The sequence below is a fragment of the Mangifera indica genome, chromosome 12 (assembly GCF_011075055.1).
Source record: "Mangifera indica cultivar Alphonso chromosome 12, CATAS_Mindica_2.1, whole genome shotgun sequence".
Lineage (NCBI taxonomy): Eukaryota > Viridiplantae > Streptophyta > Magnoliopsida > Sapindales > Anacardiaceae > Mangifera > Mangifera indica.
The window spans coordinates 13,731,327-13,757,836 of NC_058148.1; the positions used below are offsets into that span (position 1 = coordinate 13,731,327).

The window sequence follows — 26,510 nt, forward strand, 5'->3', positions numbered from 1 at the left end:
TGTACACATAACATTGTTCAATATATTAACATTCTAATTCCCTAAAAGAATGAAACTATAGATTATATCCTTACAAATGTACGATCATTTCCTGACCTCACCAGCAACATAAATGAAGAGTAATATTATATATACAAACGGTAAGTATTAATAAATACAAACAAATTGATATATCATTATGTTATTGGATGATATTTTATTTATAATTCAATAATTACTCAATTATATGATAAAACGTCAGTTAATTTGTACCTGTTATCATATAATAAATTAAATAGATGCAACTGAAGAAACTCCCTGTTGGTAACTTCTTGGACTTTCAGAAGAGACAATCGTGTTAACCTGGAACGATAGAGTACAAATTATGAAGTTAGCTCGCCGCTGTGGCTCCTAGCCAGGCAACCAAGATATCGCGTGCAAGGCATGACACTAATCTAAGGACTACTTTTTGAGGAAAGTTAGCCTACCCATGAACTAGACATACGGATGAAGCAAAAGGATAAAACGGAAAATCCTAAACGTACCCATGAAAAAATATTACAACACATAAGCTACAGAACCCCACCAAATCAGATCTTGATCCTTACATACAGCTAAAAGAATATATTGTAATGGTCATGAGAGCTTCATGAACATTAGGCAATTCTTGAGAGTTTTTCTAACTAATTATCAAAAGCAAACCTCAGACCTTATCCTGGAGATCTAGGGCAAAAAAATGCACTTCATCCACATTTCGGTTTCTGTTTCTTGCAAGTCATCTCAAGCCAGTCTTCCCTTTACTTCCACTCCAAATGCATCATCTCATTCCACTACTGATAAACATGCCAATGTTTGACAAAAACATGCTGAGACATAAATAGAAGACTGAAGTATAAGAGAATTGTGAAGCTGACTCTAATCATCATGAGGAACACAAACTTCTTCTCTTGCAATTTAAAAAACTGTGATACAAAATGCTATTAGCCAGACGTTTCAGAGCATGGCTCATTTGGCCAATCTTTTTACCTACAGGACCAGTTCTTGCATTCCAACTTCTGTCACGCATATTCACGAATGGAGGTAATTGTGACTCAGTCAGCCGGTCCATGACTGCTTGGCTTGCAGCCCTTTGTGGTTTTATCATGCTTTCTGCTAAGCTTCACAGACAGCTTCAAGGATAAGAATGGAACCGTCTGCTATGGATTTGCCACAATAAGGGGCTTGTGGGTCATTGATGGTTCAGCTACAATTCCACCTCAATTTACTAAGAAATACCAGCTGTGCTTTATAGATTTCATGCATGCCTTCATGTCAATACTGGTATTTGCAGCTGTTGCACTATTTGACCAGAATGTCATAAATTGCTTCTACCCAACACCTTCAGATGAGACTCAGGAGATGCTCACAGCATTGCCAGTTGGGATTGCTGTCATCTGTAGCATGCTCTTTATTCTTTTTCCAACCCAGCGCCATGGAATTGGCTTTACACAGACCAGTAATTAAGTTTTCTCTTCACTAGTTTTAGATGCAAGCCAATTTCATTCTTCTCAAAGTCATAAGTTGCAGAGTCCTGTATATTCATTTTTTTTTTTTTTTCTATTTTGTTATTTTTAAAAGTCCCACTTCTGAATGCTAACAGATAACAAGAATGTTATTATCTTTTAGCATTAATCAGTGCAAGAACATGATCATATGGAAATGAAAAAGTAATTCAAATAAGTAATTACTTAAAATGGAAACTCAACAAGAATGTCAATGTGTATGAGTGCATATCAACATGACGTATTTGAGCATAAGTTGTAAAAGTTCACAAAGTAAAAAGAGAGATGTTACGTGTTGACCTTTAGAAATTATTGGAGGTACTAATTTTTTTATAAGTTATTACTCAAGCAAAATTTGTACCCTATATATCAATTTTGATACTAATCAGTCAACATATGGAACAGAAATATATTCCATATATATATATATCCAATGAAAAATCAGAAGACAAGGGAAGGACCAAAATCCTCGGCTTTTCACGCACACTGACTCTCCATTCTCATTCTAAGAAAATAATTAAAGGAGAGTCATACCCAACTCCCATCTAATTTCTAGTGGTATTGCAGATGTATGGAGCCCTAAAATGAAATTGGTTCTTGATATTTAGTACAGAACACAGGCATTGCCGATTAATTTAGACCCTGAATTATTTAAAATTTTCAACAATGAAAATCTACAGGAAATTTTTAAACGAAACAAGAGGCCAGTATCAATCTATCACACTTTCGAAAACTCTTATTTATGCAAAAGATTACAATAGAGACAAACTTAAAATTATTGTGAAAATATTGTCATTGTGGCATATCATACAAGACAAAGAAAATTATGGTCATAGATTATAAAGAGTGACAGTTAGATAAAATGTAAAATGACATAACCTCTTTCCCAATTTCTCATTACATGCGGAAACAATTGTGAAATAAAATTTAAGCATTTCTATTTTCTTTGATATCACACATTTTCCTATGCTCCAAACTTCCAGTCTACACAAGAATTTGACATTTGGCCATATAAATTCTATAGCCTGTTAAATTTTTGAAAAAGCATAAAATACTTCCAAGTTTTGCAACCCAAAATATTATTGATGGTTTTTTTATGAGAAATTTATGGTGCTGTAAGGAATTATATTAAAATTTCACATGGTAAAAAGTAAGTTAAAACTAATAGTACACAACACCTTGCAGTTTGGAATCATGCATCTTGACTTTGGATGTCTTCTTCATTTTCAAAATTTTGATTTATTAACTCAACCTGTAATGATTTAGCAGCTTGTCTTACTTTCTGTCGATCCCAAAACCCACTCACCACCACACTCCATGTTCCTTCATCTGGAACACATCCATCAAGCACCATTTCTTCAACAATGCGAGCAGCTTTATGAAGGTCATCTTTCTTACAAAAACATGTTATGAGTGAGCTGTAAGTCCCAGCCTCGATCGAGATACCCCTAGTCCGCATACTTAGATACACTTGAAATGCTCGATTCACACCACTTTTACAAAGGCCTTGAACCACCATGTTATGAATCCTAGCATGGAGACTCCAAGTTAATCGATTAGGTGAAATCCCCTGAAGGACCATCTCATCAAGGAAGTTCGCAGCCTCTTGAAACTTGCTGATATCACAGAAACCGGTAATTACCTTTCCATATAACCCTGCATCTGGTTTCAAGCCTTGAAGCTTCATCCTATCAAGAATTTCCACAGCTTCTCGGAGTTTCCCCTCTTTACAGAGACCATTCATTAAAATACTATATGTTATCACATTAGGTCTATGACGTTTGCTAATCATCATCTCAAATAGTTCCATAGCTTGTGAAGAACATCCACCCTTGCACAGTCCATCCATTAAGGAACTATAAGTAAACACGTTTGGCTGAATACCTTTGCTCCTCATCTCTTCAAAAAAACCCATAGCTTCATCTATATTCCCACATTCGCACAAACCATGCATTAAAGAGGTGTAAGTAACAACACTTGGTGAACACCCTTTTATCTCCATCTCTTTGAACAGCTCCTTTGCTTCATCTACCTTCCCAAATCTGCACAACCCATTGATCAAAGTACCATACGTATATGAATCTGGAGTGCACTGGCGCTTAGGCATCTCACGAAATATTCTAATAGCTGCATCAGTTGTCCCGCTGTTCTTACACAGAGCCTTGATCAAAACATTAAGGGAAGGAACACTAGTCTGAATACCTATTTCTTTCATATACCTATAAAATCTAAATGCTGTCTTTAACTGATTCTCTTCAACAAGAATGTCTAACACCGTAATGTAAGACATTTCAGTGGGTTCACACTCGAATTCCTTCATCTTATAGAAAACCCTGATGGCATCCGCTGGGCGGTGAACACGACCATAGCCTCTACAAATAATGAGCAATATATTTTCTTTGATCTTACATCTCTCTTTCTTCATTCTATCAAGAAGATCCTCAGCTTGCTTAAACTGGTTAGCAGAGACTAATCTAGAGATCATAAGACCAAATGTGCCTTCATCATGCTTGAAACCGTTTGCATACTCAGCTGTTGCCGAATCAAATATGACAAGGGCCTTGTTCACATCCCTTTCAGCTCGTATGAGCTGCACTACTTGGGCAGATGTTATTTGTTTCGACCATTTAAACACAGACTTAACACCCATTACTACAGTAAAAAAAATAAATATATACAGCCGCGCAAGAGAACGAAATTAATAACCCATAAAGGATTCACAAAAAGTTATTGCCATCCTCTGTTAGTCATTTCATCAAACAAGTGGTGGGCGCCAAAGTGAAACACATCCATTATTGAAAAAACGAGATTCACACAGATTTAAGGAACAGGGAAAAATAGCTTACATACCATAGCTCCCAAACTTATTTCCCGCTTTAGTCATCGTCTCCAGTCTCTTTTCTTAACATCTGGAATCTCAGAGTCCTACTTTGGCAGCCCGGAGAAAGCAATTTAATAAAAAATGATGGAACAAAAGTGATATTTGAAAGGTAGTGGAAAGAACTATGATATTATAAAAATATGAGGAGAAACATAGGATTATTGGAGGTTTTTGTGGCCTTTATGAATTATTGGAAGCAAAAATTTGGTCCTCTGTTTTTTTGTTATCAACACTCTCTGATAAATTTTAAAAAAACTGTCAAATTCTTACTAACAATTATAATAAGGCTAAAAGATCTGATAAGTGGAATATGTGCAAAGTATACGGCTTACCCAAGCTTTAGAAAAATTACAGTTTCACCCCTAAATGGTTGCACCCAAATTGCAATTATGTTTTTAAAAAATAAAGGTAAAGCGACGTAAGTTATTTTATCTCCCAAAATTAAAGAGAAAAAATCCGGTCACCATTTGGAAAGTTGTTTCCGTCAAATGGAGCAAATCCTTGCCCTTCCCGATCTGACCCTGGGATTGTTTCTAGATGAGATGGAGGGATAAATTCAAATAGGCACTTTCGTTGGGGCAGACCATTCTTGTGAGAACGAGCGCTGATCCAAGGTGGGGTCTCTCTTGAACCAGCCAACTTTCTGGGGAAGATGACTAGCTAGATGGCCTTTGAGTCAAAGTTCCAACATGTTTGATTATTATGTGGGAATTAAAATTATATTTATATAGAGTCTACAAAAATTGCTTAATTCATAATTATACCATCAATTTAAGTTCATTGAAGACCCTCTTCTTCATTAAAATGTTATATGACCCCTTAGAATACAATTTTTGGCTTTGTCCCTGGAGTTAATGAATTTTTGGATGGTTTTCTGGTGAATATTCTTTGAAAATTCGGCTTGTCCTCCAGGTAGAGATGTCAATGGGCCGGGCCGGGCTGGCTCTTCGATTCGGCCCATCGGGCTAATAGGGCCGTTCCGGGCCTAAGGCCCAAATAGTAACGGGCCTTCAGGTCGGGCCGGTCCGGCCCATTTGATCAATTTAAAAAAAAACAATTAATTAACATTTTTTAACATAAATTTTTTTCAATTATTAAAACCGATAACAGTATCGCGAATATTTTATTTATAACCCCTCACTTGTGACGGAGGAATACCGTAGTTATATGATAAAAAATATTATAAATTGATAACATAGTATAAATAAATTAATTTATATACGGTATAAATTATAAAACATAAATAAAATATATCTACTATATAATATTTATCTATTCATCTTTTATATTTAAATCTCTGAATTCTTCAAAAATAAATAATTATTATTTACGAATTTAGATATTTTTTGAAAGAGAGTTAATGAAATTGAAAATATAATGAAATAATTGAAATTGAGTGATTAAAAGATTTATTAATAAAAGTGAAAATAAAATAGATTTATTTAAAAAAAAAAATTTAAAATTATGTAGAGGCTTCTGCCAAGGCAGAAGCAGACCAAGGCGGCAAGGCAGTAGAACCAGGAAAATATATATATATATATAAACAGTATCAGATCGGGTCGGGTCAGCCCATGAGCCTAATATTAAAGCCCTAGGCCAAGCCCGGTCCGGTAGGCCCATGGGCCCGATGCTCTACAGTGCCGGATCGGGTTTTATCGTGTCCGAACCTTTTTTCATGCTTTGGGCCCGGCCCAATTGACGTGTCCACCTCCAGGAGCCTTGTAAATAAGAAATAGTTTGGGAGAGTTTTATTAAAAATTTTGGCAAAAGAAAGGATAAAATATTTATTTTTTACCCTATTTGGCGAGATAATTACCCTTTTTAGATAAGTTTGTCATCAAATAAACTAATTTTAAAAAGATTAGTTTAATAACCTATCGTTGGAATCTCTTATTTCATCATGAATATACCAAAGCACACTTGTATAAATATGTTTATCGGTTAGGTTGGCCCTTAGGGTAGTATGGTAATAGAACTTCGAGTCAAACTGGCCCATAAGATTTTTAAAACCCAAGTCTCAGTTTCATATATATAAGGTTGGGCCTTAATTGAGGGTCCATAGACTGGTTCATTTAAATAAAATTTTTTACAAAAATTTAAACGTAAATTATTTTTAAAATATTTTTTATAATCTTTTATTTGCAACGGATGAATATCGTGATTATATGATGACAAATATTATAACATAATACAAACAAATTAATTTATATACTGTATAATTATAAACATAAACAAAATATATAAATCATATCATTTATTTAAATAAATTGAATTCATTTGATATTGGATATATTTGTAATATTTTATAATGATAAAATTGAAATAAAAACGAAATTATAAGCACAATGAATTATTATTTGTGAATTTAGATAGTTTTCAAAAAAGAGTTATGAGAGAAAATGAGATTGAGTATATAATGAAAGAATTGTAATAAAGAGATTTATAAATAAAATTAAAAAATAGAGAAAATTTAAATTATTTATATAAAAGAAAAAAATAAAACAACTTCTGCCACACATATAAGCCATTGACTTGTGACTCGTGACTTTTGTTTGTTGCAAAAGCCAATTACCATTTATTTTTTTTTATTTTTTAATAGTAATGGGTTGAATCGATCGATAAGTTTAATATCTAAATCTACAATCTGATGCAGAAAACGTATGAGTCGAACCTGACATGTTACAGTATTACGTTGGATCTTTTCAAATCAAACCTTAATTATGAACTTTGTCCTGGGTCTTCATTCAACTTGACTCAATTAATATGTCTACAACACTTAAATTTATTTACAAGAGTGTGAAAATTAAACTTAGATACACCAACTCAAAGTTTGAGAATTTACCACTCAACTCTCTGTTTTACTCGTAGTAAATGACAAAATAATGATTTTATTAAAAAGTTGAAAAAAATAACCAAAGTCTTTTCTATATTATTTTCTGAACTTTACTTAAGCCTTTATGGCATAAATTTGGTAGAACAAGTTAAAATTCCCAGCATCATTTATAAAATAAAAAATAAAAAAGGGATGTGATTGTCACTTTCATAAACCAAGGAAAAAATGTATTTATCACTACAATTATCGGTGAAATGCTGCCGTAGTTGCCTTTCCTTCTTGGACCATTCATACTAAAATAAACCATAAGTGATATGAAAGAGTTGTCGACTTCATTCCTTTCTTAGCTTTCTATGCGTCATCTGTCCAACCTCAAAGCATAGATATTTTCTTCCCAACTGATTTTATTTAAAAAAAAAGAACATCAATTATTCGTGGTAAAAACAGGGCCAGAGAGACCCCCATTGGACAAGACGACATCTCTCTCTTTGACCTTACACTTGGGATAAGATGGCCCCACATATCCTCCGCCTCCGCCAATCGAATCTCATCACAAAATTTCACTCTTTTCACCTACTCCACAGCTTACCGTATCACTCTATTCTCAACTCCTCTATACCATCCAATTCAATGCAATAAAATTCATCAAGCGTTATGGCAACAGTTAGTGTAGGATAACGATCAGTGTGCGTCGCAGGGGATAAGGAGCATCAATAAGAGTAAAATAAAATTAACCGCCCAAGATAACTGTCGTCGTGTTCTCCCAGCGTAAGATATCATCTCGGCGCACGTTAATTTCCCTCTCACGGCCACTGGCTGTCTCCATTAAGAGCTCACTCTGGCTAACTCGAACACATTTCGCTCTCCCTCTCTCTCAACAGCAGAATCATGGAGTCGCGAGTGTTGTCACGTGCCACCACCATCTCCACCGTCTCTAACTTCCGGAAGCCGCTGCGGCAGAGCAATAACAACTTAAGCTTTGTGTCTGTCAAGCCAATCGGAGCTGTTGGTGAAGGCGGTAATGTGATCTGGGGGAGACAGCTACGACCAGCTTTACTCCTCGAGGGCTTGCATGCTCCAGCCGGTTTGTTGGCCGAGAAAAGGGAGATTCTCCGGCCCTGCCTCGCCGCTGCTTCTTCGCCTGCCGAAGGAGGCGATTCCGCCGGGTGAGGTCCGTCTTCTCCGTTCTGAAACGTTATACTTGACTGTGTTAACTCAAGACTAATCTCCCTTTTTTTAAATGATACTTGCAGAGAAGTTAAGGTCGGGTTCTTTGACAAGTACCCGGCTCTTGTCACCGGGTTTTTCTTCTTCATGTGGTAAGTCACGTGACATGCGTCAACTTCTTTTACGTTTAAACAACCGCTCTAACCGTCAAAGTTCAAACGGATGCATAACTAATCCAATATTTTTTTCCTCTCAGGTACTTCTTGAACGTGATATTCAACATTTTAAACAAGAAGATTTACAATTACTTTCCATATCCTTAGTAAGTTAACTGTTCCATTTTTCTTCAATGATCGTAATTTGTCCTTTTTTTTCAGAGAAAATTTTGTTGTGTATAGTTTTGTGTCAGTTATTCATCTGCTGGTTGGAGTTGTTTACTGCTTATTCAGCTGGGCCGTTGGCCTTCCCAAGCGCGCTGTAAGTGGACGTCTTTCATCTAAGTTACTTTATGCTATTGATTTTATTTGTACTTGTACATCACTTCTTAATTATCTACCCAAGGATTTAGATCGAGCTTGGTGGAATTTATAAATTATGATTGTATTATGACTTAGTATTATTTCACTTGGGTACATGTGTTCTATTTGTTATCACTTCGTATAAAAGTTTGACCTGAAATATCATATCAAGTTAGACTAGCACAGAGAACTGTTAATTATCTGTGTAGCAGTGTGGGTTTGGATTTTTTTCATTTTTGGTCCATGCCCCTTCACTTTTGTAAATCATAGAGGTGTAATAAATCTTGTGGAAGGGATAAGTGAAGATTGTATTACTAGGACCGTAGGAGTAAGCAAACAAATAACTAAATGGGACTCAATGTGGAGTGCATGTGAGAGGGGTCTATTTGAAGAAAGAGATACAGAGCAAGTAAATTGTTGAACGTAGAGTGTCCCAGAGGTTAGAAATAAAAAGTATTGATGAAGCTTGTGGATACGCTGGGGGATGGAGAATACGTGACTTCCCAGTCATTTTCTTTTTTCTTAAGGCCTGACATGTTAAAATAAGATACTTCATATCATACTGAATGACAAGTTAACAATCTTTATTTGCAATGTTTTGTTGCTATCTGTCGTTGTGCGGACTTCATGAACTGACAATATCCTGAGACTGGGTTGTCTGTGTAGCCTATTGATTCAAAACTCCTGAAGCTGTTGATCCCTGTGGCCGTGTGTCATGCACTTGGCCATGTCACCACCAATGTCTCCTTTGCAGCTGTTGCTGTCTCATTTACTCATACCATCAAAGGTGACAAAAAGAATTAAGCCTTTCTTTTTGTGGAAAATAATTGAATTCTGTCCACTTCTTTTTCATCATTTCATTTCACTTCACATCTAAATCTGATTATGAGTCAATTATCAGTATTGATTTTATATCATTTCAGCTCTCGAGCCCTTCTTCAATGCTGCTGCTTCTCAGTTCGTACTAGGACAATCAATACCCTTGACTCTATGGCTGTCTCTGGCTCCTGTTGTTATTGGTAACTTCTATTCTCTCCATTTGGTGCCAAAACCATGTCTTCTCTACCTTTTGTCAACCCTTTTATGTGTTTGGATTATGAATGTGATGTTATTTTTATCTCTGACTCATGACTCAAGGTGTGTCCATGGCATCATTGACTGAACTTTCATTCAACTGGACGGGCTTCATTAGTGCTATGATATCCAACATATCATTCACTTACAGGAGTCTCTATTCAAAGAAAGCCATGGTGACTTTCAAGGACACCCTATATATTCTTCATGTTCAGCTGCCAAGTGTTTTAAAAAAGTTTATTCTAACATTATGTGTTTTTTCTTTATGCAGACTGATATGGACAGTACTAATGTTTATGCTTACATATCTATCATTGCACTCATTGTTTGTATTCCACCTGCCATTATTGTGAGTAAAAAAGCTTGAGGCCCTTCATGATTCCAACTGTAAAATTTGTCTGTTATACTGTTGTATTAAGCCCCTCCTTGTTTTCATTGTATTTGTTTTTACAGGTTGAGGGACCTCTACTGGTCAAACATGGTTTTGCTGATGCAATTGCAAAAGTGGGTACAGTCAAGTTCATTTCAGATCTTTTTTGGGTGGGTTTGTTTTACCATCTTTACAATCAGGTATGCATCTTACATTCTGATCTCGGATTTGTATAAACTAAGTATCAGCTGTTAATGTTTTTCTTCCTTCCCTTCAGTTTCATAGTTCTTGTTCAAATGGCTGTATAAGTTTCCTTCCTACTGCTGAGTATTGTCTTCCTAATGCTGTACATCATTCTAATTAATACATCTGAAAATGCTTTTTGGGATGACAAACTACAATCCACCTTCTGAATTTTCAGTTGGCTACCAACACCTTGGAGCGGGTTGCACCTCTTACACATGCCGTTGGCAACGTGCTGAAGCGTGTGTTTGTGATTGGGTTCTCAATCTTGGTCTTTGGTAAGAAATCATCTCATCTTATATTTTATATACACAAACACACATACATAAATATATACAGAGAGAGAGTAAATCTCTAGTTAGGATGTCTTGATATTAATTTCTTATGAACCATGTTTGTATAGAGATAGATTTATCCCATAGAACTGAAATGATATTTTATAATTCGAATCTAATGATGTGAGAGAGCAAATCTCTAGTCAAGAAATCCAAATAATTATTTAGTAAGTACCATTTTATATATTATTGAATTTATCTAATAGAATGGAAATGATATTTTATAATTTAAATCTAATGGTATATAATCATTTTCTTGACAATATATAAAAATATAATTGTGTGTGTGTGTATATAAGAAAGGTTTGGACCAGCCAATTAAAACAATGTCTAACAATTTGCTTCTCACAGGTAACAAGATCTCAACACAAACAGGTATTGGAACAGTCATTGCAATTGCTGGAGTTGCAATTTACTCGTTCATTAAGGCCAAGATGGAAGAAGATAAGCAAGTAAGTCAATCACCTCATTCTGAAATACATACATTACCTATATGCTAGAAGTTAATCAGAAATGAAATGGTCAAAAGTGCAGTTAGTTCATAGTTCATGGTCTATAGACATCACCTTTGCTAGAGATTCTAATGTTATTAAATCCTTGAAAATTAGAAATCCCCCAAAAAATTATTCTTTTTACTATTTGTATGACCATTCTCTTTCCTAAAGATGATGATTCTATTTCCTTCGGCATAAGTTTTCACAATGTCTTGTGACTCCTGTTATCCCTTTTCTTTCCCAACAAAAGAAACCATCTCACAGAGTCAGCACTTCTTGCTGAGGAGAAAAAAATTGAGAAAGAAAAAAGGAAAATGGATGTTCTCTCTCTCCCTTTTTATACATCGGCCCGTAATTTTCCTGTATTTTCAAGCTTCTCCATCCAAGTACATGTTATTTTAAAGAGGAGTTTAGCTTATACATTTTTTTGCCAGGAATGCACATCTTTGCACATGGTAATACTCAATTTGGAATCTTTGTTTTAATATAGATTAAATTTTCCATTTTCAGCAAGCAAAATCGGCATAAGATGAAGAGAAGCAAGGGATGAATGACATCTTGGATGCAAAGTCATGTTCCACTGTTCCAAAGATAAAAATGACAAATTGAGTATCATCTGTCAATGTGAAGTTGAAGTTATTATTATTTTTGATAAGTTTCTTCGATGCTGCGTAGAAATAATTGCTAATTTGCAATCAGCTCATGTTGACTGAAATAATCTATCACTTGATGTCTCTCAAACCAGCTGATATGCTTAGAAGCTCTAGAGAGTTTAACATAAAGTGATAGTGAGATATGTGAATAGTGAATTGCATGGTTAGAAGCCTTCTGAAACTAAACTAATGACCATACATTTTTTAGAGTTGTTCCAAAAATTTTCCATGATAAGGTGACAAAATGTATAATTTGTAGGAATCCTTCCATCTTCCAATTCCATTTGAAGGCAGCCACTTGCGGGGACATGAATAGTGAATTTAGACTGGCTGAGTCTCAGATTATCCATAATTAGGCTTAGCAAGCACAAGCCCAATTTTCATGGGGGTTGAGTTGATGAATAATCTTAAAACTAATTTTTAATGTTATTTTATTTTTAATTTAAAATCATTCTTATTATTAATTTATAAAGTGATTTTAAGTTTTACATGTTTATAGTGTTATATAGATGAGGTGAATTGACAAGATTGTCCTTTGATGATTAAAATTTAATATGCCTTAATCCAAAAAACAAGGGGGTAATTTTAAGTGCTTTCCAAGCTATGGGAGAAAATGTTAGTTTAAGATAGATTGAGGGTCACAAGGTAATCAGCGTAAATCTTAGCCCAGCCCAACAATATGGGCCCCACGGAAAAACACAAACTAGAAACCTGAAGACAATCATGGCACCCGAAGATCCGAAGGGCGCAAACCACCGACGAAGAACTCAAAACTCATAAAGACTCCAAACAAACACAACCACCAATTAAAATGTTTTGATTTGCTTTTCCTTCGAATATAAAAAAACAAAAGGAATTTTGAGTGTTTGACACACGAACCATTCAAGTCAATAACAACAAAAGAAAAACAAAATCAAATAAGATTTAGAAAAACAATCAAAATTAAAAAAGAAATTATATATAAAATGGAATGTGTTGTAATTAGAGTCAAGAAGGACCACTCCCATTGCTCTGTTCCTGATTTCCTTTTTTACTATTTTCACTTTGTTTTCTCATTAATAACATCAATATTAAATTTTAAGTTTATTCTTCTCTCGTCAATCTCTTATCGTCTTCACTTTTTTAATCTCACATTCATATTGTTTTTATTATTATTATTGTTGTTGTTGTTGTTGTTATTCTTTGGTATTTCTTCTCCGCCTCTTCGTTTTTCTTCACTCTCACGATATGTCGTTTTTAGTGATTTTTTAAAGAAGTTCTCACCGAGGGAAACCCTAGATTGCTTCTGGAATCTTGATCTGCTTCTTCAATGGAGGCCGATTCCGATGCAGAGAATCAAAATAAGAGTAGTGAAAGTAAGCAAATTACTGGTAATCTTTCCAATGATGGTCAACAGATCAAGCCCAAGCGCCAGATGAAGACTCCCTTTCAACTCGAAACCCTCGAGAAGGCCTATGCTTGTCCGTACACCTATTTTATTTTTTTCTCTTAATTTTATGTTTTGAGTTTTGTTTGCTTCAATTTGTTTATTTTTTGTGTTTTTATGTGGATAATTTGATCGGTAGAGATGCATATATGTTGAAATTTTGTTTGATTTCTTTGTTCAATTTGTGATTTTTGTGCTTTTTTGTTGATTTGATCGTTAGAGATATATATATGTTTGTTTTAAGCTGGCATATATTGAATATTAGTTGATTTCTTGCTTTAATCTGCTTACGTTTGTTGATTTTTATTTTGCATTTTTTTAATTGCTGATTTTTATTGCATGTATCTGTTTGTGTTGAATTTTTGTTAAATTGTTTGCTCAATCTGTTGATTTTTTGTTATGTTGATTGTATGATTTAGTGGAGGCATACCCGTCTGAGGCAATGCGAGCCCAGCTATCTGAAAAATTAGGCTTGTCTGATCGACAACTGCAGATGTGGTTTTGCCACAGAAGGTTGAAGGATAAAAAGGAAAAAGAGAATCCACCCAAAAAAATGAGAAAAAATGTGGCTGCCTTAATGCCAGAATCTCCTGTAGATGAATTTAGGGCCGGGACTGAGCCTGGGAGTGATTATGCGTCTGGCTCAGGGTCTGGCTCAGGGTCTGGCTCAAGTCCATATATGGTGGAACTGAGGAATGCAGCAGGGTTTTCTCAGGCTTTAACGGATTCTATACCTTTGGTGAGGAGGTCTTATGAGTCACAGCAGTCAATAATGGAGCTTCGAGCAATTGCCTGTGTGGAGGCACAGTTAGGGGAGCCATTGAGAGAGGATGGGCCAATCCTTGGAATGGAGTTTGATCCTTTGCCACCAGATGCTTTTGGAGTGCCAATAGGTATGAGTGTAAGGATTTATTTCAGTTGTCAGCTTTAGAAATTTTATATCTCATGCTGGATATTGTTAATGCAAGTGTATCTTTATCTAATGGCTTTAGAAATATATCAGGAATACCATAGTATGACATTTGATGTTGTCTACTCTCATCTGTGTTTTTAATCAGTATTTCCAATGGTTTATGTCTCTGCACTCTGTTTTTCTCATTGTATTGACTATGCAAATGCTTTTCCTGCTAATTTCCTGTACTGCATGTTAAGCAGCTAGTGCTGATCGGCAGAAGCAGTCTGGGCATTCTTATGATGGCAAAATGTATGAGCGACATGAGATCAAATCAAACAAGGTTAATTTCTTAAATTCTTTTCTTTGGAGCTTTTTGTGGTTCTTCTTGGTCAACTATTAGTTTGGCAACCAAGGTAGCTTTTTTTTTATTGTTTCCATTTACAGATTTCTCCAGCCTATATCTAGGGGTAAGTGTTATGTTTTTTTATTTTCACTTCAAACATTAGAAGCCATCTTATGTTGATGAAATTATTAGGAAAACGGCATATTAGTTTAAGGTCTAATAAACCTTTTTACAGTCTTTTGTGGTTTTGCCAGTTAAATTTTGAGTCCATCTTTGGCTTGGTACATTTTCATGTCTGTGACTTCAAATTGTGTTGATTATGGGGATCATAAACTGCAATTTCTTCTTAATACTTCTGATGGGGAATGTAGTTTGGTTGTTTTATCTTTTTGTCTACTTTGCTTTTTCCTGAATGCAAGAATATTTGTCCTTATGCATCTATAGATATCTGAAAGAAATTGAGCCTGCAATAAATTTCCTGTATAATATATTCTGATCTCATTTATTTATTTTCAAGTCAGTACTGGTTCTTTTTTTTTTTTTTAAATTTTTACACTATTTATTTATATTCACTCACTGAATGTTTGTGGACTTATCCCAGGCTACCAGGGCTCTCCATGACTATCAATCTCTCCAAGAGCAGCCTTATTTTCACGGTTCACCAGTTGATTCAAGGGCTAGAACACTTTTTGTACATGAGCCTTTGTCCAGAGTTCCAAGTGTTCAAGGCCATGCATCTCGTGTTCGTGTTTTGTCTCAGCAAGAGAAGCTGGGACACATAATTTCATCATCTAATGGGGGTGAAGAATCTCTCCCACAAAGGGAATCCTCTTCAAACAATAGGATAACTGCTCAGTCTGTTGCTAACCCAATTTTTGGAACTGAAGATCCTTATATGTTGTCTGATGGCCAAACCTTCCATAATGATCCTGAGCTATGGGTGGAGAGGAAACGCAAGGTATTCCCTAATGATAAATGGAAAGTTGCAGGGTTCACCATGCAATATGTACTTACATAGTCTTTCTTTTTCCTTATATTTTATTTTGTTGATTTAGTAATTTTATATTTGCCTTGTTGCAGAGTTTGCAATTTGATGAAGCTAGAATTTCAAGGGAAGCTGAAGCACATGAGATTCGGATACGTAAGGAGCTTGAGAAACAAGATAATTTAAGGCGAAAGGTTTGATTCTATAAACCCATGTTTCCATCCAGTAAAACAGTAATTTTATTCATACTTGTATATTCTATTTCACATGACTAGAGTGAAGAACGAATGAGGAAAGAAATGGAAAAGCATGAGCGTGAAAGACGGAAGGAAGAAGAAAGGTTGATGCGTGAGAAGCAACGAGAAGAAGAGAGATCGTTGCGTGAACAAAAACGTGAAATTGAGCGAAGGGAAAAGTTTTTACAGAAAGAATACTTAAGAGTATGTCTGAGAGCCTACTAATAGTTTCTTTTTTCTCACTAATATTATCTTGATTTTAAGGATAGATGGTAGAACTCACTCTTTCTTTGGGGTTTTATGCTATAGGCTGAAAAGAGGAGGCTAAAGGAAGAACTTCTCTTACAAAAACAGGCAGCAAAACGTAAAGTTGCCATTAAGAAGGCAACTGCCCGCAAAATGGCAAAAGAATCTATGGATCTTATTGAGGATGAGCAATTGGAACTCATGGATTTGGCTGCTGCAAGCAAGGGATTATCCTCAATAATTCATCTTGATCTTGATGCTTTGCAAAATCTTGACTCATTCATAGGTATGCTTTGCTTGATATATTTCTCTATGTACTATTGATATAATTTATACATGTGCCTTGATTGTTTGCTTCTATTTTTTTCTGGTTGACTTGTCTCTACTATCACTTCTAAAATCTTGAAAAATTCACCTCAACAAATTATGAGCACCATATCAAATCCTAAAATATGTCTGAAGACAAGCGCTGGCCAAAGAAGTGGAATTTGATTATGTCTGAAATTATTTTCCTTTTAACTTTTTAAATTTTCTTCTCATTTCCCTGAACAGTTGCTAAAAAGACTCAATTTCAGAGCTGCATTTTGCATTGACTAATGTAGTAGAAAACACTGAAGATCTGGCTTACAATCTCTTAATTTATGTCTTTTTACAATTTTTTTTTTTTTGAGCAGCTTTTAGCTGTTAAATACTTCAACAGGCCACCTTTCCTGAGCGTTGCATATGTCATCACCACTGAAATTTAGTGTATAAGTCCTGTCCATTCACAGTGAATCTTGAATTTGCAAATTCAAGCCATGGGCCTCTGAAGATTGATTGGAAAAAAAGATGTTTAATCTTCTTTATTATGACAGGAAATCCTTCCCCTTTTAGTAGTTCAATCATCTTTCTGATTAGAGTTAAATCCACTTAGTCTCACTTTGTGAACATGTTATGTAGTTTCTTTTGCATTAAATATGATAGTATCTTTCTCTGCCTTTATGTCAGTTTTAACTGTAATGTAATATATTGTGCTTTAGATTCTCTAAGTGTGTTCCCACCCAAGTCTGTGCAACTCAAACGACCATTTGAAGTCCAGCCATGGAGTGATTCAGAGGAGAATATTGGGAATCTTCTCATGGTATGACCTAATATTATTTTTCTTTTCCTTTTCATACTTCTTCTATGAACTCATTACTGCTTGGACCCTTGTATGAGATGCATTTTAGTAATCTTTCTTGTTCCTATTTCTACTGTCTCCTGTGTTTCTTATGTGTTTATGGTTCAGGTGATCAGAGATGTCAAACTTTTAAATAGCATTTTTTAATTGTAGTGGTAATAGGCAGACATGGAGTAGATCCCTTTTGTACCTTTCCATGGCAAAAGTACCTTAAATTATAAAATTATGTTGAAATTCTACTGTTTACATATTTCTCATGTTTCAATATCATGATACCTTTCTGATATCCATTATTTCTGGCGAACTTTTAGTGCTACAAGTCTTCCTTACTGAAGTTAGTTCTAGGTTTGAGTTCTATGAAAGTTTTTGCCAACTAAATTATTTTATATATGAGCTTTTGACACTGTTGTCTTTTTCAGGTTTGGAGATTTTTAATCACCTTTGCTGATGTTCTTGGGCTATGGCCTTTTACTTTGGATGAGTTTGTGCAAGCTTTTCATGATTATGTGAGTTTCTAGGACACTTTCTTCTTCAATTTTTGCAAAATCTAATTTTCCTTTTTATGTAATATATTTGTTTTCTATTCCTGCCATTTTGTTCTCAGGATTCAAGGTTGTTGGGTGAGATACACATTTCTCTCCTCAGATCCATAATAAAAGATATTGAAGATGTTGCAAGGACTCCTACTGGAACAGGAATAAGTCAATATTGTGCAGCCAATCCTGAAGGTGGACATCCACAAATCATTGAAGGGGTAACTTACCTCTACCTTGCAAATATGCATTCAGTATGATTTGATATTTTGGGAAACTTTTTTGATGTTTTCATTGTGTATTAGGCATATTCATGGGGCTTTGATATATGCCATTGGCAGCGGCACTTAAATCCACTAACTTGGCCAGAAATATTTCGGCAGTTAGCATTGTCTGCTGGATTTGGGCCACAGTTGAAGAAAAGAAGTAATTCATGCTCCAGCTTGGCTGAAAACCGTGAGGTTATTATTTCCCATTTTTGCACTTATTGATTTTTTTTAATTTTGCATGTTCATCATTGCTGTATTGAAGTAATCTAGGATCACTTGGAACCTGGCTGTATGAGAACAAAAAGAAAATAACTATGATGATTCTGATTGTCTCCAAGATGATAACTTAATTGTTTAAGCTTTTTCAGGGGAGCAACAGGTCTAGGGATCAACCGTTTTACTAAACTTGTGGGATATCATATAATTTGTGTTTGCAGGATGCTAAAATAAATTCAAAGGAGTTGTTTCAACTATGAAAGTATTAAAGAAATGTGTTGTGTCACTTGTGATTATTATTGGAAAGCCATATTTCAATCTTCTTTTTGGTTTAGAGTATAGGTTTGTCCTCTGACCATTATTTAGAACCTGATAGTCCAGTTGTGGTTGTTTTTTGTCTATCTGTTTTGGACAAGTTACTTTTAGAGGAAAAAAGAGACTTAGTAGCGTTCTCCATTGGCATGATTGATATGCAGAATCATAGTTATTAAAAGCGAAAAGCACCAAAAGGCGATGAGAGATCTCATTGCCTAGGCAAAAAAGATGAGGCTAAGGCATTGCCTTTTTACCTAAGGCGATTAAAAAATTCCATTAAAAATTTTCTCATTTCTTTTAAATTTCAAATAAAATTTTACTACATCGCAATAAAAAGTCAATTGACAACTTCATCAGCAACCTCAGATTAGACTATCATTTGGTTAACATGCCTAGACCTCTTTGGCAACTTTATAAGGGATCAGCGATAGACAACCTATTTGACGTTCTTAAATCTCTCCAACAACCTATTTGGCAACCTCTCAGTAGCTTTAGAACTCACTAACAACCTTTTCAACGATTTTTGAACTCATCGTTGACCTCTCAACGGCCTCAGAACTTGTCGCTGACCTCTTTGACAACCTCACCGGAGACCTTAGAAATTGCCAATAACTCTTATATATGGTCGCAAATTGCCTAAAACCTGCTGAAAGCCTAAGATTGTGCAAAAAATTGTCTAGAAATTGCCCGTAACCCTCAGATCTAGTCAGAGATAGCCTAGATGATTAGAAAACGCACTTTTCCGATGCCTAAATTTTCTCCGAAGGTGAAAAAAAAGCACTAAAGGTTATTGCCTTTGAACCACTGGTGCCACATAGCCATGAGTAAATCCTCATCAAGGCACAATAAGGGTAGAAGTGGAGTAAAGAATTTATGCATGGCGGTTTCGATAAATTACATGTTGGCACAATAACTCAAATACAATTATACTATGATAGATATCAAGGCTTGTTTTTTTCTAGGAGATTATCGGATATGTATGCCTCAAATGTTTTTCACTAATTTGGTATTTATGAGTGGTTTCTTTATATTATTTTTTTATTTGATTAAAAACTTGTGCTTCTACCTGTGATTTCAGGGTAAAGGTTGTCATGACATAGTTTCTACTATTCGTAATGGTTCAGCTGCTGAAAATGCATTTGCATGGATGCGAGAAAAAGGTCTATTACTTCCACGAAGATCTAGGCATAAATTGACCCCTGGAACTGTCAAATTTGCTGCTTTTCATGTTCTTTCACTTGAGGGAAGCAAGGGATTAACTGTGCTAGAACTTGCTGACAGGATTCAGGTCAGTTTAGATTGTCATTAAAACTAGTTTTAGCTTTTTGTATTTTGGGCCTTTCCTGATATAACTTATTTTCTGTAAGAAATCTGGACTCCGGGACCTAACAACGAGCAAGACGCCAGAGGCATCAATTTCTGTTGCTTTAACAAGAGATTCAAAGATTTTTGAAAGAATAGCTCCTTCAACATATTGTGTACGACCTGCTTTTAGGAAGGATCCTGCAGATGCTGAGGCGATACTCTCAGCAGCAAGAAAGAAAATTCGAATATTTGAAAATGGGTTTTTAGCTGCAGAAGATGCTGATGATGTTGAAAGAGATGATGACTCAGACTGTGTTGTTGATGAGGATCCCGAAGTTGAAGATTTGGCTACTCCATCAACTGCAAACAAAATTGTTGACCATTATGATGAAGCACATGCTTGTTCAGGGACTGGAAAAGACAATATTTGCAATGATGTTGCACTAAATGTGCCAAATGAGGTTGACAATGATTTTTCATCTCTCTCAGTGAATGGTTCCAAGGATGCAAGCTGCCCAAGTACCACTGCACACTATGTTGCTGTTGAAGACTTTGGGGCTTGCAATCTCAATCAAGAAAATGTCGAAATTGATGAAAGCAAACCTGGTGAATCATGGATTCAAGGACTTTCAGAGGGTGATTACTCTCATCTCAGTGTTGAGGAGCGTCTTAATGCCCTTGTTGTCTTAATAGGTTTAGCAAATGAAGGAAACTCTATACGTGCAGTTCTTGAGGTAAACTTACATTTCAATTGGAATTGATCTGATTTGTTTGTTTGACGTGTCCCTGCTATTATTATTATTACTATCTTAAGTACCATCATTGTATCTGTTTCTAATTTGACATCGGAGGTCTTCAGGATCGCTTGGAAGGAGCAAATGCTCTTAAAAAGCAAATGTGGGCTGAGGCACAAGTAGATAAAAGTCGCCTGAAAGAAGGGATTATGAGTAAAGCAGACGTTACAACTTCTATGGGGGGCAGATTGGAAAAACAACCAGGTAGTTTTGCAGTGGAGGATAGCCAAAGTCCATTGCCTGTTGCTGTTGACAATAGAAACGAGGCATCTCCATACCTTGCTGAAGAACAAAAACCCTTGCATGGTTCACAAGGTATTCAGAATAATGTCAATGATTGTCCTACTGAGAGAACTTTAGCCATGCAAGATCCCTCTACATCTCTGGATAACCTTGCAACTCAGCAACATGGATATACTTCAAAAAGATCACGCTCACAGTTGAAAGCTTATTTTGCACACATAGCTGAAGAAATGTATGTTTACAGATCCTTGCCTCTTGGTCAAGATAGAAGACGCAACAGATACTGGCAGTTTGTTGCATCTGCTTCTAGAAATGATCCTTGTTCTGGCAGAATCTTTGTTGAATTGCATGACAGAAATTGGAGGCTTATTGATACAGAAGAGGTAATTTCTTTACAACTATTTTAAGAGTCTGCAGGATATATGTTATATTGATTTACTGTTAAATCCATGACTTGGATTCCTTCTAATTACATGGCACAATTAAATTTGTTTCAGTACTAGCACATAAATGAGCTGATTTTTTTTTTTTTCATTTTGTATCTGTATGGTGCTAAATATTTCAAAAGGGGCCAACTATTTTAAGGTTTTGGTCTTTTCTAATGATAAACCTTGTATTCTTTTTTATTTGTCTCTGGAAAACCTATTTCTGCTGAATGTCAATTTTGCCATGTGAAAAAACTTGTTGGTATTTACCAATTAACTTTCTGACAAAGAATGTTTCAATGTTGATGATTCTTGCTTCACATCTGTCTAATGCTATCCTGTATTAATTCATTCTGTGTAGGCCTTTGATGCTCTATTGATGTCTTTGGATACACGAGGAATCAGAGAATCTCATCTGCGCATAATGTTGCAAAAGATTGAGACATCCTTCAAAGAAAATGTTAGAGGGAAGTTGCAGTATGCCAATACTGTGGGCCAAAGTGGGACCACCATTAAAAATGAAACTACTGTAATGGATATTGATTCTGAATTTGCTAGTTCAGATAGTCCTAGTAGTGCTGTTTGTGGTTTAAATTCTGATTCAACAGAAACATCATCTTCGTTCAGAATTGAGCTTGGGAGAAATGAGATTGAGAAGAAAGCTGCCTTGGAAAGGTACCAAGATTTTCAGCATTGGATGTGGAAAGAATGCTATATTTCACTACCTCTATGTGCCTTAAAAATTGGGAAGCCAAGATGCAAACAGTTGCTGGCTATTTGTGATAGTTGTCTTGAATCATATCTTTCTGAGGATACTCATTGCCCAGATTGCCACCAGGCATTTGGTGCAGTTGATAACAATTCTAAATTTTCTGAACATGTTGGTCAATGTGAAGAGAAGAGTAACTTAGGGCAAGGGGATATGCATATTTTTCACTCTTCTCTTCCGTTTGGAATTAGATTGCTGAAGGTCCTGTTTTCTGTAGTTGAGGTGAGGCATACACATTTTTGATGTATTGATGTAAAATTTCATTTCCTTACATCCTTTTTTTGAGTCTTCAATTGTTGTTTGGCTAGGTCTGTACATAATCTGACTTGACTGATTGGCAGGCATCTGTACCTTCAGAAGCTTGGGAATCATTTTGGACAGAAGATCATCGGACGACTTTAGCGGGCAAGTTGAGGGGTTCATCATTTGCTGAAGAAGTACTGCAGGTTTGCATGTTTTCATTTGTATTCAATATCTGAAATTGTTGGCTATATTCTTGTGGTTTGTTTAAGTTTCTTGCTTCTTCTGTGTGATAAAATTGTGATGCCTAGTCAATCAGATATAAATTCTGCTCGTCTTGCAAATATGTTGTAGGCCAGTATTTTAGGTTATGGTCTGATGACTCATAATCTATGGTGTAGGTACTGACTCTATGTGAGAGTGGCATAAAGCGACAGCATTTATCATCCAACTTTGAGACAACAAATGAATTATTGGGCTCCTCTGTTCTGTCTGCTAATGCTGGACCAGTTCCTATTCTCCCCTGGATACCAAAAACCACTGCTGCTGTTGCTCTTAGACTTTTGGATCTCGATGCATCGATTATGTATGTAAAGCCAGAGAAAGCCGAGCCCTTAGAGTATAAGGAAGTCAGAGAATATGTAGTGAGTTACTTTTTACATTCTTTTTCCCATCTCCGATTTTGTTCTTGTATGAATATATGTTGAGAATGTATGCTTATTGAATACTGCACAGCCCTTAAGCATAGAACGTCTTTGATATTTCTAGTGTGGTTATAGAAAGAAGATTGCAGGATGTGTGTATTTTGTATCTGACTTGTCTATTTGATACTGCAGCCGTCAATGATCTTAATGTTGAAGAAATTATCTTCTAACTCATTTTCCATGTATGCAGAAGCTGCCTGCTAGATATTTAACTCTCAAGAATAAAGGGGCCGACCTAAAATATTTGGACCAAGATGGACATATGAAAGAAGAGAATTATGATAATCTGACTGGAAAACGTAAAAACAGTAAGCGAGGGAAAAGGAGTCATGATCAAGGCTGGAGTAGAAGGTATCAGAGAAAAGGTCCTGGTATGAGTAGTGGCCCTGGCAGGCGAAATGCCAGGGAAAATGAGAATCTAAATCAACAGAGACAGCAGGAAGTAAAATCGAATGGTAAGGTGGGTGGAAAGCGTCGCCGTACAGTTAGAAAGAGAGCAGAAAGGAGATCTGAGAATGAGACAATATGGAACCAAATGGGTGTCAGAGTTATCCCCAATAACAGTAGAGAATCACAGAGAAATTTTGAGGATGATTGGGGTTCTGGAAAGGTGATGATGAATATGGAGGATGCTGAGAATGGCAACAGTGCAGAAGCAGTAGACTCCGATGACAATGCTCAAGCAGAAGAATATGAACAAGGAAATTGGGACCTTGGTTTTAATGGAGCCCCTAATGGCTGGAACAGAGATATGATGGAAGTAAGTGATGAGGATGTAGATGTATCTGGAGATGATTGCGGCATCAAAGAGGTGGTAGGAGATGAAGATTCAGAGGGAGACATGGATTTAAGCGAAGCATCCGATCAAATGGTGATCAATGATGCTGACGGCAATGGCATGGACTCTGCAGTTTCAGAATATAGTGATTGATACTACAAAACCTGCATAATATTTTTGATATTTTAGTTTCAATAGCGATCTGAATTTGTGTATAAGAGAACTAAAGTGACAGTTTGGCCTCTTTCTTTCAGATAATGGGGTAGTCTGAGAGAGGAGATACATGTAACTAATTAGACTGACATATTGTAAAATCAGCCAAGGTATTATCATATTTCTTAAACAACGTATTGGTAAAGCAATACAACGCAAACTAGCAGTATAAATTACAGCCATCTCTCAAAAGGCATATTAACATACAATTTACGAAGCCAAAAGTTTCTTGATGCCGGCTTTCTGCTCAGCCGTTAATCTTGTCGGAAATTTGATGTTGAACTTGATTCGTAGGTTTCCCCTCTGCGAGGGATCTTTGGGCATGGGCATGCCTTCTTTTGGAACCACCTTTTCAAAGCTGGGATGAATGACATTGGTTATTGGAATGGTAAGGCTCCTTCCGTCCAAGGTTGTAAGATTAACTGTGTAGCCGGTAAGTGCTTCTGCAAGAGAAATCTTCTGTGTGTAAACCAGATCATTGCCTTCCCGGGTAAATGTGCTGTGGGGCTTCTCATCTATTACGAATACAAGATCGGCCGGAATAACATTCGGTTGCTCGTTTCCTTTCTCAGGGAAGGTAATTTTGGTTCCCTTTTTCCAGCCAGGCTTTATATCAATGGTTAGAATCTCATCCACTGGCAAGGTCTTACTGCATTACAGGATTCAATTGGTAAGTAATCATGCACATCATAAAGCTTTGCCTAGAAGAAGATAGCATATTTGTGAATTCCAAAAGCTAACTAAACTTACCCGCTTGCATCAGCAATTTCTCTAGATATTTTCATCTTCTTTGTAGTTCCCTTATAGAGCTCCTCCAGGCTACAAGGCAGTTTATTTTCAATTGGGGGAGCCTTTCGAAGAGTCTGATTCATGGTAGGCCGACCCTCACTGAAAGAACTGAACATATCATCCCCAAACATTCCACCAAAACCCCTTGAATTACTCCTCATTCCAGGGCCGCCAGCAGCACCTCCCAATCCTCCAAATGGACTTGAAAACCCGAAAAACTCTGCAAAAATGTCATTGGCATTTCTGGGATTGAATCTGAACGTTGTTGGACCATCCCCAGTATGGAAGAAGGTGGCCCCGCCACCAGGGCCGCCTTCTCCCGGCGGTGACATTTGCCCTTTTAGACCTTCTTCCCCATATTGGTCATACACTGCTCTCTTCTGAGAATCGCTTAAAACCTACACAAAACAATAATCAAATTACCATTTCGTTCTAAGCAAAAAAAAACCCAGCATCACTGATGAAAAGAAAATGAAAGAGTAGTCTTTCCTAAATCTAATGGCCTAAATTATTGATTTAGATTTAACCCAAAAATCAAAACATTAACATTAATATAAACCCTTAAAGCAAATTTAATTCTGATATCAGTAGTATCACAAAAGTATCAGCGACAAGTCTAGGATTTGAACCTTCAAACGGAAATCAAAATAATCAAGAATTATATGGTTAAAGTAGCGCAAGAAACATAATTTGATCAGAAAGAAATGAAGAGCTAACCTCATAGGCTTCAGAGATCTGCTTGAATTTAGCTTCGGCTTCTTTTTTGTTATTTGGGTTCTTATCGGGATGCCATTTCATGGCAAGCTTTCTATAAGCTTTCTTCAAATCGTCACCAGTAGCATTCTTGTCAACCTGCAATATCTTGTAATAATCTACACCCATAATAACAGTTGCCTTCTCAACTTCTTATTATGGCTAAAACTTAAATTTTCGAATTTGGCAGCAAGAGTAATCGTAGCTGAGAAATGTGTGAAAAGCAAAGAAGAAAAAAGAAGAGAAGAGTAAATAAAGGGGTCGATTTGTCAGGAACAGCCAAAGAACCAGAAGCGTGTGGAAGTTTCCAGTATTCTCTGTGAACATTATTCCACTGTCCTCCATCCAGTCAATTGTAGAAGAAATTTTTTTGTTTTTGTCTGTAATTAATTTTCAATCTTTGTAACGTCATTGTTTTTTTTTGTTTGATTTAAGGATGTCGGATTCAGAACTTAAGAAAACTCTGTTTTTCATTGTAAGTAAATTCTATCTGAATTGAATTGAATTTGATTTATATAAAATTAAATTTGAATGTGTCAAACTCATTTTTAAAGTGTTTAAATTCGATTTATTTTAAATGAGTTAAATTTAAGTTTAAATTAAATTTTAAATTTAATTTAATATTAAAATAATATTATTTTAATATATTTTAATCAAATCAATATTATTTTATATCAAAATTTTAAATTTATGAGTTTGATAAATCAAATACTCTTAAAATTTAGTTCAAAAATATTGAATTTTTATACTCAAATTTAAACTTTAAACTTGCTTAAATTGAGTTCT

The 26,510-nt window shown here is 35.7% G+C and overlaps 5 protein-coding genes across 7 annotated transcripts; 3 read left to right on the forward strand and 2 right to left on the reverse strand.

Annotated features, from left to right (window-relative positions):
• Positions 1-940: 940 nt before the first annotated feature.
• On the forward strand, positions 941-1,723 carry LOC123192093 (protein DMP4-like; the record flags this gene model as incomplete). The annotated part of the gene is given in 3 exon segments (XM_044604557.1): positions 941-1,000; positions 1,002-1,118; positions 1,120-1,723. Coding segments are annotated over 3 exon segments (540 nt in total), but the record flags the coding sequence as incomplete, so codon positions are not given.
• Positions 1,724-2,582: 859 nt separating this feature from the next.
• LOC123230321 (pentatricopeptide repeat-containing protein At5g46100-like) lies at positions 2,583-5,101 on the reverse strand. The gene has a single exon (XM_044656492.1). The coding sequence runs from the start codon at positions 4,168-4,170 to the stop codon at positions 2,713-2,715; it is 1,458 nt and encodes a 485-aa protein (XP_044512427.1). The 5' UTR covers positions 4,171-5,101; the 3' UTR covers positions 2,583-2,712.
• Positions 5,102-8,009: 2,908 nt separating this feature from the next.
• Positions 8,010-12,274, forward strand: LOC123192946 (triose phosphate/phosphate translocator, chloroplastic). 2 transcript variants are annotated; one of them, XM_044605665.1, is made up of 12 exons: positions 8,010-8,400; positions 8,488-8,553; positions 8,658-8,723; positions 8,800-8,878; positions 9,586-9,706; positions 9,843-9,938; positions 10,057-10,169; positions 10,265-10,342; positions 10,447-10,563; positions 10,785-10,884; positions 11,293-11,393; positions 11,946-12,274. In XM_044605665.1, exons 1-12 carry the CDS (start codon positions 8,123-8,125, stop codon positions 11,961-11,963), a joined length of 1,233 nt encoding a protein of 410 aa, XP_044461600.1. In that variant the 5' UTR covers positions 8,010-8,122; the 3' UTR covers positions 11,964-12,274. The 2 variants fall into 2 exon arrangements, with proteins under 2 accessions (XP_044461600.1, XP_044461601.1); XM_044605666.1 differs by having other exon boundaries at positions 8,075-8,405.
• LOC123192945 (homeobox-DDT domain protein RLT1-like) lies at positions 12,105-24,315 on the forward strand. Of its 2 annotated transcripts, none has more exons than XM_044605663.1 (19): positions 12,105-12,239; positions 12,405-13,548; positions 13,934-14,407; positions 14,670-14,749; positions 15,354-15,710; positions 15,833-15,931; positions 16,013-16,177; positions 16,283-16,505; positions 17,239-17,339; positions 17,798-17,884; positions 17,983-18,132; positions 18,217-18,372; positions 19,790-19,999; positions 20,079-20,750; positions 20,876-21,436; positions 21,840-22,469; positions 22,589-22,693; positions 22,889-23,131; positions 23,382-24,315. In XM_044605663.1, exons 2-19 carry the CDS (start codon positions 13,398-13,400, stop codon positions 24,120-24,122), a joined length of 5,205 nt encoding a protein of 1,734 aa, XP_044461598.1. In that variant the 5' UTR covers positions 12,105-12,239; positions 12,405-13,397; the 3' UTR covers positions 24,123-24,315. The 2 variants fall into 2 exon arrangements, with proteins under 2 accessions (XP_044461598.1, XP_044461599.1); XM_044605664.1 differs by having other exon boundaries at positions 23,385-24,315.
• Positions 24,256-26,009, reverse strand: LOC123192947 (dnaJ homolog subfamily B member 4-like). The gene is made up of 3 exons (XM_044605667.1): positions 25,689-26,009; positions 24,933-25,369; positions 24,256-24,831 (listed from the first exon to the last, which is right to left on the reverse strand). The coding sequence occupies exons 1-3, from the start codon at positions 25,851-25,853 to the stop codon at positions 24,393-24,395; spliced, it is 1,041 nt and encodes a 346-aa protein (XP_044461602.1). The 5' UTR covers positions 25,854-26,009; the 3' UTR covers positions 24,256-24,392.
• Positions 26,010-26,510: the final 501 nt, after the last annotated feature.

Coding starts and splice junctions, on each gene's coding strand:
- LOC123230321 (XM_044656492.1), bottom strand. CDS start 4,170: ATGGGTGTTAAGTCTGTGTTTAAATGGTCGAAACAAATAACATCTGCC.
- LOC123192947 (XM_044605667.1), bottom strand. CDS start 25,853: ATGGGTGTAGATTATTACAAGATATTGCAGGTTGACAAGAATGCTACT. Junction 25,370..25,688: donor AGATCTCTGAAGCCTATGAG/GTTAGCTCTTCA, acceptor TGTTTTGTGTAG/GTTTTAAGCGATTCTCAGAA. Junction 24,832..24,932: donor GAAATTGCTGATGCAAGCGG/GTAAGTTTAGTT, acceptor CCTGTAATGCAG/TAAGACCTTGCCAGTGGATG.
- LOC123192946 (XM_044605665.1), top strand. CDS start 8,123: ATGGAGTCGCGAGTGTTGTCACGTGCCACCACCATCTCCACCGTCTCT. Junction 8,554..8,657: donor GGGTTTTTCTTCTTCATGTG/GTAAGTCACGTG, acceptor TTTTCCTCTCAG/GTACTTCTTGAACGTGATAT. Junction 9,939..10,056: donor TCTGGCTCCTGTTGTTATTG/GTAACTTCTATT, acceptor TCATGACTCAAG/GTGTGTCCATGGCATCATTG.
- LOC123192945 (XM_044605663.1), top strand. CDS start 13,398: ATGGAGGCCGATTCCGATGCAGAGAATCAAAATAAGAGTAGTGAAAGT. Junction 17,340..17,797: donor ATATTGGGAATCTTCTCATG/GTATGACCTAAT, acceptor TGTCTTTTTCAG/GTTTGGAGATTTTTAATCAC. Junction 22,470..22,588: donor TCCTGTTTTCTGTAGTTGAG/GTGAGGCATACA, acceptor ACTGATTGGCAG/GCATCTGTACCTTCAGAAGC.